General features: G+C 46.8%; 1 protein-coding gene across 1 annotated transcript in view; it reads right to left on the minus strand.

Moving 5' to 3' along the window:
* LOC146188452 (E3 ubiquitin-protein ligase NRDP1-like) overlaps positions 1 to 6,635 on the minus strand; it is a 44,609-nt gene extending 37,974 nt beyond the window's left edge. Inside the window, exon 1 of the mRNA XM_084605054.1 lies at positions 6,399 to 6,635. Coding sequence (XP_084461180.1) covers positions 6,399 to 6,635 — 237 coding nt within the window. The remainder of the gene's footprint in view (positions 1 to 6,398) is intronic.
* Between the last annotated feature and the right edge of the window lie 5,362 nt (positions 6,636 to 11,997).

An 11,997-nucleotide genomic window follows, 5' to 3' on the forward strand; every position in this document is an offset into this window, starting at 1 on the left:
AGCCGATCGCCTCCCATCCTGCGCTAGAATGGAGTGTCAGTCTTGCCTTGTCAGATGGAAGGAAGGATGCACTAGGTGCTATCCTTCTGTGTAGGTACAGACCTCCACCTGCGACCATCATCATCCTACGGCTACCCCAGGCAAGGCCTCCCGCACCATAAGGTTTGGGGGGGGTTTTGTTTCGGGAGCGGGCTTTTCCCAGCCAAGGGGCTCTTGAAATCCGGCCTGTTCCCACCTGGGCGGGGTCACAGTGCATATGCACCACGTCCGCACCACCCCGGTGGGTCGAAGCCTGACGCAAGCAAGTCTTCTAATATCTCACTTCAAGCTTTCCGTTTTCTTCTTTGAAGATCACCATGGGGTGTCCCCATTCTTCAAAAAACGTCTTTCTCCCTAAGTGGCGCCTCTCTCTCTCTCTAGGTGGAACCATACTTTTCTGATTTTGGCCTTCACTTCATGGAGGCTCGGAGTCTTGTTCGAGTAGGCTGCTTTGCAGCGGGCCAACCACACCTGATAGTTGACCTCTGCCAGTGCCAAGACAAACTGCTTGCGCCCTTCCTTTGGAAGCGGGTTGAAGGAGCGCACGGTGGAGGCCGAACATATCTCTCAGACGCTCTAGGAGTGCTGCGGGAATTAGGCAGTCAAAAAAGAAGTGCTCCGCTGTCTCTCGGGCCAAGCAGAAGGGACACATGTCAATCATTCCTGACGTCGCAGGGACGAAGGCACACCTTCTGATTGGTAAAATGCCTCGTGCGAACGTCTACATCAGGTACGCTCGGCGTGCATCGAGGAAGTGAGCGGTTATGTACTGCCAACTGGGTCTTTCTGCACATAGCATGTAGCTTGATAGGCGGGCAGGGAGCGGAGAAGTGATCATATTGATAATATCTTTCAGGTGCATGGTTCGTGTGTCAACGTCAGACGAGTTTTCGTTCAGGTACTCCAAGTCTGTGCCTGCGGTTCGGTAAAATGATAGGGGCGACCCTGCATGCCAGGTGTTGTGGTGTAGGGCTTTCTCAGTGAATCTTCGCAGCCGTGTCGACAGATAGTACGAAGCCATCGCTTTTGTTAGCGGCATGTCGCATTCGACGGCTCTGAATATCCATTTGATGTGCAGAGCCCTTGCGAGAATATCCAGATCGGGCAGCCCCAAGCCACCTTTGAATCTGGGCAGGAAGGCAATGGCTCGCTTTACCTTATCGGGGACTCCCTGCCACAAAACGCGGTATATATGTTTCTGGAGCTGTTTTTTTCTTGTCTCGGAGGATGTCAAGAATGCTGGCCACAAAGCTGAGGGTAGAAATCAGCATTGTCTTGATGATGGTGGCCTGCGCAGTCAGGGGACATTTTAGAGCACCAAGATTGTGGGTTTTGATGCTTAGTTGCTTTTCAGCCCTATTGCAATTTCTAGGCGCTAGTCTAGCCGAATCTAAGACATATTCGAGGATTCGTGTCTCGCGAGTAACAGAGATCGATTGGATAGTGGTAGGGGAGGGGGTCGTGTTCAAGGCCATAACAGTTGGCTTCTTGTGATTGAGGCGAGCCCCACTCGCTTGGCAGTATTCCGCAGTTAATTCAAGTAGTCTGTCCACTGATGTGTCTGGCACCAGCACAGAAACGTCATCCGCGCAGGCGAACACTGGAGTGCAGGGAGGGCCCGCTGGCAATGATGTTTTGCGGATGCCACCATCTCTAACAATCTTTTACAGGAGGAGTTCAATCACAATGACATAGAGCAACGGGGAGAGGCAACCTTGTCGGACACCCCTTTTCACGGGGAAGGACATTGCGATGCACCCCTGTACAATGACTGCTGCTTGTGGTGCAGCATAAAGCGCCTTGTACATATTTATGTATTGTACGGGAATGCGCGCGAGCTCGTGTCCTGAACAGGTACTCGTGACTCAGGCGGTCGAATGCCTTCTCTTGGTCCCGGGGGCAAATAAAGCCATAAAGGCTGCGCGATTCCATCCATGTCAAAAGGTCTCTCAGAGCCATGCCATGGAGTTCTACCGAGCGGCCTGGGACACAGCAAGCCTGGTGCGGGCCTACTATTGACGATAGAGCAAGAGTCAGGCGTAAGGACAGACATTTGGCAATTACCTTGTAGTCCTATTTAGAAGGGTTATAAGCCTCCAAGCTTTAAGGTCGCTGCTCCTGGAGGTGTCCTTGTACAGGAGTGTGATGAGGCCTTCTTTCATACTTGGAGTTAGTTCCCCTCGCTCTAGGGTGTCGTTTGATAAGTAGGTGAAAGCGGTCTTTAGCGACGGCCAAAACTTTTGTAAAAAGCTGGCGAGAGTCCATCCATACCCGGGCCTCTGTTTGGCTCCATCTGTTTTAGGGCTGTGTGTAGCTTTTCAGACGACAGCCATGTGTCGTCCAGGTTAGGTGCGTCAGTTGCTGCCTCCAGCTGGAACGATGTGGGGGTGCAGGGCTCAGCCGCATAAAGTGCGATGTAGAAATCGCGTGCTAAACTCAATACCTGTTCAGGGTTTGTAACAATATGGCCGGTGAGTGGATCTTCGACAGCAGAGAGGGTTTCGTTCTTTCTGGCAAGGCGACGGCGTAGCAGATGACGCGAACACCATGCCTCGGTTCCCCATCGTTCAGCGCGTGCTGTAGCACGAAGTCTGTCCCAGCGCCGATTTAAAAACGATGGAGCTCCTTACGCAGGACGGCCAACGCCGCGAGGATGCTTGGTCCGTGAGAAAATGGGGCCGATAGCGCGATGATGGCATCCGAGACTATTCGGATTTCTTCTCTCCTCCCGCGCCATCATCCTCCCCCACTCTTGGAGGCAAATTTTGATGGAGGTTTTCATATTATCCCAGCTTTCTGCATCCATGTTAGGGGAGACGTAACGCTTTACAACTTTGACGACTTCCTGCTGGACACGCTCTTCATCCAGAAGTCGCGTGTTTAATTTCCAGTAACCCTTTTCTCATGGAGAAATATCAGCCGCACACAAGCGCGTGATAAGCAAACTATTATCACTTAGGGCATTGGGGAATACCCACACAGAGTGCAGGGAACCAGCTACGCTAGCAGAGACATAGACGCGGTTAATACGGCTTTCGAGACCACGGCCAGACCAGGTCATGCCGGCGCGACCAGGTTGGAGTGCGCGCCAAGCATCGGTTAAGTCTAACTCCTCCACCAGATCCCGCAATGCCTGTGCGTCATTGTGGTCTCGTCTAAGCCGCCGCGGTGTACCCCGAAGAGAGCGGCGATCTTCCTTGAAGAGGACACAGTTAAAATCGCCCAATAAAACTATTTTGGTTGGGACAATAAATCTTTCTTCTAACCCCTCAAAAAATTCTCGCTGTCCAAAACGGCATGGGGTATATACATTAATGATGCGCATGCCATTGTAAAGGTCCATCGAGACAAAGCGTCCTGCGGTGTCCCGAACACGGCGTAGGACTGACAGGCTGGCGTCTCTTAGGGTAGATGAGCGCAACTCCCCCTGAACCCTTCCTTCCGAAACTCAAATACGATTTTGTGCTGAAACGAAGGTCAAAATTTCAATTTGTTCTTGCCGGTGAATATAAGTTTCTTGAAGAGCGAGGATGTCGATCTTTTTGGCGCGGGTTTTGTTTATTGTTTCAGCTTGTTTCGCAGCTTTAGTAAAGCCGCGAATGTTCAGCGTTGCGAGAACGAAGGAAAAGGCCAGGATGTAGCTAAAGGAAGGAAGGAAGGGAAGGGGGGAATGCGCGACCACCTCATGAGGAGGGAGCGGTGTCATGAGCAGTGGGAGAAGCGGAAGGTGACTCCGCGGTGAAATCGGCGTCGTAGATGTCCGAGATGTCCGAGTAGCAATCACAATTCGTTGTGTTGCAAATGTGACATGGAGGTTGGCTCAGCATTTCTGTTTCATTGTCAGAGCTGCTCTCGCTTATTGGTGGATGGTTTTTCAGAAACACACGCTTCATCAACGGCGCGTCGGCAGAAGATTCCGATGATGTTGATGGCGCTGATTTTTTGGTTTTCTTCTTTCTGCAACAGCGCTTGCGTTTGGGGCGCACTGTGGTCATATCCATGTCCCTCTCTTCATCTTCTTTAGTTTCAACCGATCGGTCTTTGGTTGCGGCGGCAACGCCGGCTGCACACTCCTGTTCCTCTACCGTGGTGGCCACTCAGGGCACCTGGCAGTGTCCAGTTTCAGTTTTCTTTTCGGGGTTCTGTTCGGGCGCTGTATAGGGTGCGGCAATGTCTGTAACCGCTTTCACGGCAGCGGACGTTGGGGGCACCTCGTAGTCTTCATAGACAAATTCTGCTTGTTTTTCCTCTAATTCTTCAGATGGCGCGGCCGCAGTCATCGCCTCCTTGCTATCTTCCTCTGTGATGGCATTTGTAGACGCATCACCCTGCGTCTCGGTATCTTTCAGGTTCTCAGGAGTTGCCAGCAAGAGTGCTGGTGCGGGCTGCTCCCAATAATCAGCTGGCTGTTTATTCACGTCTTCATTCCCTAACACAGACGCAAATGTCCTCTTTTTACATGCCTTTACAGCATGGTCCTCACCACACTTAGGGCACACGGCATCACACACTTCATGCCCATACGCGCCGCAGCGCTCGCACTGTGGCGTGTTGCAACTCGCGCCCATGTGGCCTTCGTATCCGCACTTGCGACATACCCTCTTGACTCCTTCATACTCGCACTGGATGGTTGTATCAATCACATCCAGGAAGTTCGGAATCTCATACTTCATCTCTATCTTGATCCGTCGGTCCCCGTAGTGACGAACGGGAAACCGGGGACGGTCTCGCGAGCAACGCTGACAATTTTTCCATAGGGCTGCAGTGCACTTGCAAACTCGACGTCATGACGCTCCGATGAGTAGCCAAAGACGCGCACCAGCTTCGCGCGCGTACCCCGAAACTCAAAAGTCACCGCAGTTCCCTTAATATCTACGACGGGATCCTTCAGGAATCTCTCAACAGCAGCCCTAGTCTTCAGAAAAATCTCGAACTTCCCGCCTGTGAAATCTTGAACGCCACCAAGTTCCGTTTTCGAAAAACGTTTCACTAGGATCTTCGTCAGTTCTAGCGTTGTGGTGACTTGCGGCACACGGCCGAAAAACGTAAAAGACTTCAGCCGTTTGGCTCCTGGCATTGTGAGAACGCGCCGACGAGTGCCGGACGCGCAAGTGTCCTCTCAGCGACGCGGGGCAAGAATGGCGGCGTGGACGCACAATAACCAAAACACAGGGCCAGCTGGCCCACTCACCCCTTTAGGTAACGTATCCGTCCTTGCGTCGCCTGCCCAGCCAGCCAGAAAAAAGAGCCGCAAGCCGCCAAGCGAAGCAGTCGTGCGATGTAACTGCCCACTGCGCGCCTTTGTAATATGTGAAAACATGTGAACTCGCTTTGTGACTCATTCGTGCCCTGTCTCCTCATTCAAGCCATAGCCCAGCCCTCAAATTATATATATAACTAATATACGTGCTATGCACTGAACGAGCGAACAAAATCAAGATGAAATCGTAAACTTAGAAACCAAACACCTCCAATTTTGGTACGAGTGAGGGCAGAGAGGAACACGTTTCAAGAAGGCTACAAGCGCGTCCTCAAAGGGACCAATGCAAAACTCAAAAAGAAATTCGCGCTACGTGGTGTAAAATGAACGAAATTAGCGCTATAAAGGGTCCTCAATTTCATAATGTACAACCATATTGTGCACTTTTAGATACCAAGCTTGCTCTCCCATATTTTCTCCATTCATGTTTCCTCAGTTTGCACGCCAATACGCCATTGGATCATTTGCGTTCGCACCATGGATTCACTTTGTCCGCATTGATTCATAATGAGCTAACCAGCATTCGTGGCCTATTTTATATTGCCTAGAATATACTCTAGGCACTGTACCTATATGTAGCATGTCAGCATACAACCTGAAGTTCAATTCCCATGCCTTTGAATGACAATCGAAATTTCTTTCAGCTGATTAGTTTCACGTCTGCACAGGGAACTTCCTCAAAAACTGGAAGTGATATAAATATCTTTAATTTCATATTGCGGTTTGTTAATCGGTTTTCAGGCACTGGCGCAAGGATAAACGTTGCCGTCTGTTGCTTTGTTTCGTTAGCATGGGAGCGAAAAACACGCGTAAAAGAAAAATCTGAAATATTTTGATAGTCTCGAACGGTCAAAAGCGATAAAAGTAAAGTTTTATGTTCATCTGGCATGATACGCTCAGCTACCATTCATGCACCATGTACTGATTTCGTTTTAGTGCGTTGTTTGATCCTCATAAAATGTTAAAAGCACATGTAGAGAGAGATACCTAATGGATTTCCGCATCAACTCGCACATTTGCTCCATTCTTTCTATGTCAAACCATGAGACAGGAGATATATTTCTGATATGGAAAATGTAGGAGCATCCGCTGCGGTTACCTTGAGGTTGTTCAGCCTATTTTGAGTGAGTGGAAGAACGGGATTGAAGACCCCGATGTCCCTCGTGCGGCACACGGGGCAGCTGTCGTCCATGCGAACCCACTTCTCGATGCACTGACGGCAGAATACGTGCAGGCAGCAGCACTCCACCGGTTCGCGCAGCACGGATTGGCAGATGGTGCAAATTAGGTCGTCGTCGGGCTTGGGGTCGTAGTCATCAAGAGTCAGCGCCGCCATTGTGGTCCAGTTTGAGGCTAGTGAGCAAAATGGGGTGCAGTGTTATGAAATATTTGTACGAAATTTGTCACATTATCAAAGGTGTTATGAAATATTTGTACGACATTTGTCACATTATAAAAGGGCAAACAAGGCGAGAGGTTTAAACCGATCGAAAGGCGTTAGGAAACAGCAAGGCTTGGGTTGAGCACAATAAACTAAAATACAAAAAACAACAAAAATATCTTTCAATAAATACAGACAAAAGAATTGTACAGAAATTATTGGAATGGGAACATCCTTTCCACAAAAATGAATGGAAAACTAGTTAATCCAACCTCATGTTTTTTGGTAAGATTGAAAACTAGCGAGTTGTATGTGAGTGAACAAAATGAAATAATTTGTGATATTAATCTATCGCGAATCAATATGAAGAGCAAATTATTTTCAACCTTTGACGAATATCTCCACATTGCCAGTTTCTCGTTTTGACAGAGCAGTTGCATCTAGAACTCGTCCAAGTCTTTTTTGTTGCATGATTTTCATAGCCATACTGTTTTTTACACGCCCTAAACGCTTTTTGCATAGTAGCCAGGTTCGGTACATCGGGCAATTCAGTGCGACTTGCGTTTTAAGTTGTGGCTCATTGAAAGCGGGGTGAGGCCATCGATCTGACTCAATTACAAAACCTTTCTACACACAAGGGCTCTCGACAAGCTGTTAAAAGCCGCTTTTTGCTCTTTTCTGCTTTGTATAAAGAAAAAAACGTTAACAATACAAACAAAGCATGTTATCTAACGTGAGCTTTCTATGAAACGTTACTTCACAATACCAAATTTGACCGCCGCTGAACAGCTGTTCCAGCTTTTCGATGGATTGAGGCAAAGAATGCAAGCGTCTTGTATGTAGAAATAAAGAGAACTTTTTTTCACACATATTCTGTTCCAAATAGTTGCTCTTCCGCAATTGAGAGACGCTGGCCTTTGCTTTTGTGTAAACCAATTAACGGGTTTAAATCTGATTGATTTATAGGAAAGGAAACACGAGGTAACTGTCTCCCTTGTTCGGTGGACACCTCAACCGCACCGTAAAACTGATTTATTAATAAGAAGGGAAAGCGCGGTAACTGTCTCACTTGTTTTCTGTGGGCACCTCAACCGCGCCGTAAGGGAAAGAGGAAGGTGGGAGTGAAACTGGAAAGAGAGAAAGAGGAGCCGTAGTGGAGGGCTACGGAGTAATTTCGACCACCTGGGGATCTTTAACGTGCGCTGACATCGCACAGCACACGGACGCCTCTTCGTTTCTCCTCCATCGAAACGCAGCCGCCGAGGTCGGGTTCGAACCCGGGTACTCCGGCAGAGCAGTCAGGCGTCTTGCAACTGCACCACCCCGGCGGGGCTAACGGGTTTCAATGAAGGTGCAAAGAAGAAGCGTTAGTCTGCTATGCGATGTCAGAGCCCTCCCCTACGGCACCCATTTAACTCTTTCCGCTTTCACTCTCATCTCTCTCGCTTCCTTTACGGCTAAGGTGTCCACCGAACATTTGTGATCGGCATCGTGCCTTTACTTTTATGTTACCCATTATTACTGTGCTTGCTTCTAACTATTTACTTAATTAAACACAACTACGATTTTGACGCTTGCACACCTTTCCTTGGCGCTCTATCCTAAGGAATAATTGTTTTATTGGCTGCGGAGGTGGTTACTAGGGACAACGGCGACGCCTACGATTACGTCACTAGTTACTGCGAAACGCAAGAACGGGGGCCAAAACTAGGGCTGTGGTCTACAATTCCGAGAGCACTGTAAAATATACATTGCAGAAATGCGACAGTCTATAAGCGTTGCCGATCCACAAAATGCATCATGCTTGCTCTCGTTATCATTATCAACTAAATGCACAGTCAGTTATATTGCTAATGTCATCATTGTCATTATCATTAACTGCAGCGTCATTGTTATCGATACTATCCTCGTCACGGTAACACAAAGGTTATGATGTGCCTTTCGCAATCTCTGGCGTGGCGCAGCTGTTTAAAGCGCTCGACTGGGGATCCAAAGGATAGAGATTAGATGCCCGATAGAGACAGGATTTAATTATTTTATTATTTATGAAATAGGTTACGAGGGACAACTGTGACACCGCGCAACGCAAGAAAGGGCGCCAAAGAGCTGCGCACGAAAACATTGGTGCCGTTTCAGAACTATGTCCCATCTCGTTGATCCCACATATTAATGGCTCGAAGCTAAATCAACATTTTTTCTTTACCTAAGAAGTGTGTCATCTTTAACCGCCGTTCTGCAGGTACGCGATCACCGATTCTGTAACCTTTATTGGGAACAATAATAATATAAGGGCACTCATGTGGAAAACAAAGGTGACCTCAATCTATTCAGAGAGAAGGTACCAAAAGGTTTTGTATTGACTTGCTCTTGTATAAGCCCCATCACATGGGAGCATTAACACGTGTTATACTATAAAGTGAGACCACATTTATTGCAACAAAACGTTATAACTTGGCAGGTGTATCCGCCCATTTGTAAACCGCAGCAAATTATTGAACACCCTTCCACGCTTAAAGCAATTATTCAAACTACTGCTTATAATAACGATATGCTTTAGTCTGTAGGCCGTATATAATATGGCGCGATCGCCTACTATAGATGTTCGAGCCATCTACATTTCACAGAGTTGGCTGTCATGAAAGGGGAGAAAAAAGCAAAAATTCACATCAAGAATAGTATAAAGTGCAGTGGATGATTAGAGCGCTAGTGTTGTGTGCTTCGGGAGCTAGCAAACTATCTTTATTTGTTTGATGTTTTGACTATAAAAATAATAATCTCGAAACAACGTCTATGTGCACATTTATTTTAATATTGTTAGGAATTCTTCGGAAAGCTGTAATGTTTCATGTTGTAAATACCTAGAGGTCTATTAAAACGGTTTGGTCCTTCGTCATCATATGTGCGAACCTCTAGCTGATTTCAGGAGCTATATGGTACCGTTTTCCATTGATGATGCTCGCATCAGAATCGGATGGATTAATCCTAACATTCCAGCAAATAACACAAAAAGTTACTGAGCCTTTACAATATCGCACTGCAATGGGTGGAAAAAAGAAATCCATTTGCGTGCTCCAAACATTTGGCATACTCTGAAAATGCTGCTCGTTCTTATTATTGCATATATAGGGCTTTCATTCATACATTTAGAAAATATAACTTTTCCTAAGATCTAATTTCAGCAATTTTGACCCTGTATGATATAGTTGTTATACGTGGCTTGCTCAACTATCTATCGATCTATTGATGTTTATTCATTCTTCTTTATGACTGTCACCTACACTGAGTTTCATCATTACAGTGAACTAAATAATAAAATGTAAAATAGCATGAGCGAAGATGCCACTATAGCTACAGCAGTTAAGAAGAGTTTTATTCTTCTGTGTTCGTAAGCGCCAAATTTAGATGACAATCGAATTTGCACTATTATTATCATTCATTACTTGTGCTCTTGCGCTTCGTCTCTCTATAGTTATCACATTTTCTGATTACGACGCATATAGCAACCCACCCAGCCGCACTGTTCGTTCTCTTTCAGTGCCATATTGTATATAATTTTGAGTATGGAAGATGGTCGCGTGTTATTACCATCATAAGCCTACTCCAAGGCAAACTGAAAAGGCCAAGGAAATAGTGCATCTTCACGCTTTTTTCCTGTACGTATGGCAATTTTGGCTTATCGTGGCTGCATAACGCAGCTCCTACTTGCCTTGTCAGATGAAAGGAAGGATGCACTAGGTGCGATTCTCCTGTGAGGGTACAGACCTCAACCTGCGACCATCATCATCCTACGGCTACCCCAGGCAAGGCCTCCCGCACCATAAGGTTTGGGGTTTTTTTTTGTTTCGGGGAGCGGGCTTTTCCCAGAAAAGGGGCTCATGCAATCCGGCCTGTTCCCACCGGGGCGGGGTCGCAGTGCATATGCACCACGTCCGCACCACCCCGGTGGGTCGAAGCCTGACGCGAGCAAGTCTTCTAATATATATGACTCTTCTCACGTCATTAAACAGCTGGCTTCTTAGGGCCTCTGCGGAAACAGCAGGCAGAAGGAATTTATTCACAGCAATTTATGAATGGTTGGTGTGTAGGGTTTAACGTCCCAAAGCGATTCAGGCTATGAGAGACGCCGTAGTAAACTCCAGAAATTTCGACCACCTGGGGATTTTTAACGTGCACTGACATCGCACAGCAGACGGACGCCACAGCCTTTTATGAATATTGAAATTTACTTGAAGTCACTTTTATTTAGCCTACAGTATGAAAGCAGAGAAAGAAACGCATTTATTACGGTTTTGCTAACTTAATTGCACAATACTGGCGTCTTTGGTTGAAATGGAAGGTGATTTTATTGCTGTTAAAAAGCTTTATTGTAATCAATTTATTCTCCACAATAAGGAGACACAAAGCCTTTGACCCAAACATACCGTATACAGGTGTAAAAAAAACGTAAGATCAAAGCGTGGGTATAATAAAATGGTTTTCCGAAAACCATTGTCACAACGCTTGGGTGGCGCAGTGGTTACGGCACTCGGCGACTGTTCCCGAGGACGCAGGATTGAATCCTGGTCTCGGCGGCCGTTTTTCCGTGGAGACGAAAAGCAAGGCACCAGTGTGCTGTGCGATATCACTGCACGCTAACGAACCCCACGTCATCGAAATTTCTGGAGTCCTGCACTACGGCGTCTCTCATAGCCTGAGTCGCTTTGGGAAGTTAAACCCCAAAAACCAAACCAGAAAACCATTGTATATTTCAAGTCATGTACACTATCTTTAGACCTACTCATGAGGAACGTGTTTTTATGTAATAACATACGCTTTAAACGGTAGCAACCACAACTAAAATTGTCGTTGTATCTAGTAGCTCACTCCTGAGATGTTAAACCACTTGAGGTTAGGTTTCGCGGAATCATTGGCTGATTATTGAAATAAAAATTACCTTTTCATATTAGGCATGCGAAGAAGCAAATAGGAGAAATGGCATGTTGTAGCACTGAACATTAGCAAAAGCTCTTTTCATGCACGCACAATTTCAACTCTTTGGCGCTCCGGTGAGCATTTCTTCCACAATCCGAACCTGGTCTGTGTGACTCACAGCGTTGATCGTAGGGGATGACGGTCATTTGCTGGTAACACTTCTCGCTTGCAAAAGCTGTTACTCAAAAGCACTCTTGGATGTTGGCCAGCAAGACTGTACAGTGCGCATCATTCCGATTATCAGCGTAGAACAAATTATATATAAAGAACACAAACACATACAATGATCAATACCTTTTGGCTAACACTAGCCATCAAGTTTCTCTACAATTTGATGGAAATGTCG

Source organism: Amblyomma maculatum, chromosome 5 (assembly GCF_055883805.1).
Source record: "Amblyomma maculatum isolate TAMU_Amacu chromosome 5, ASM5588380v1, whole genome shotgun sequence".
NCBI lineage: Eukaryota > Metazoa > Arthropoda > Arachnida > Ixodida > Ixodidae > Amblyomma > Amblyomma maculatum.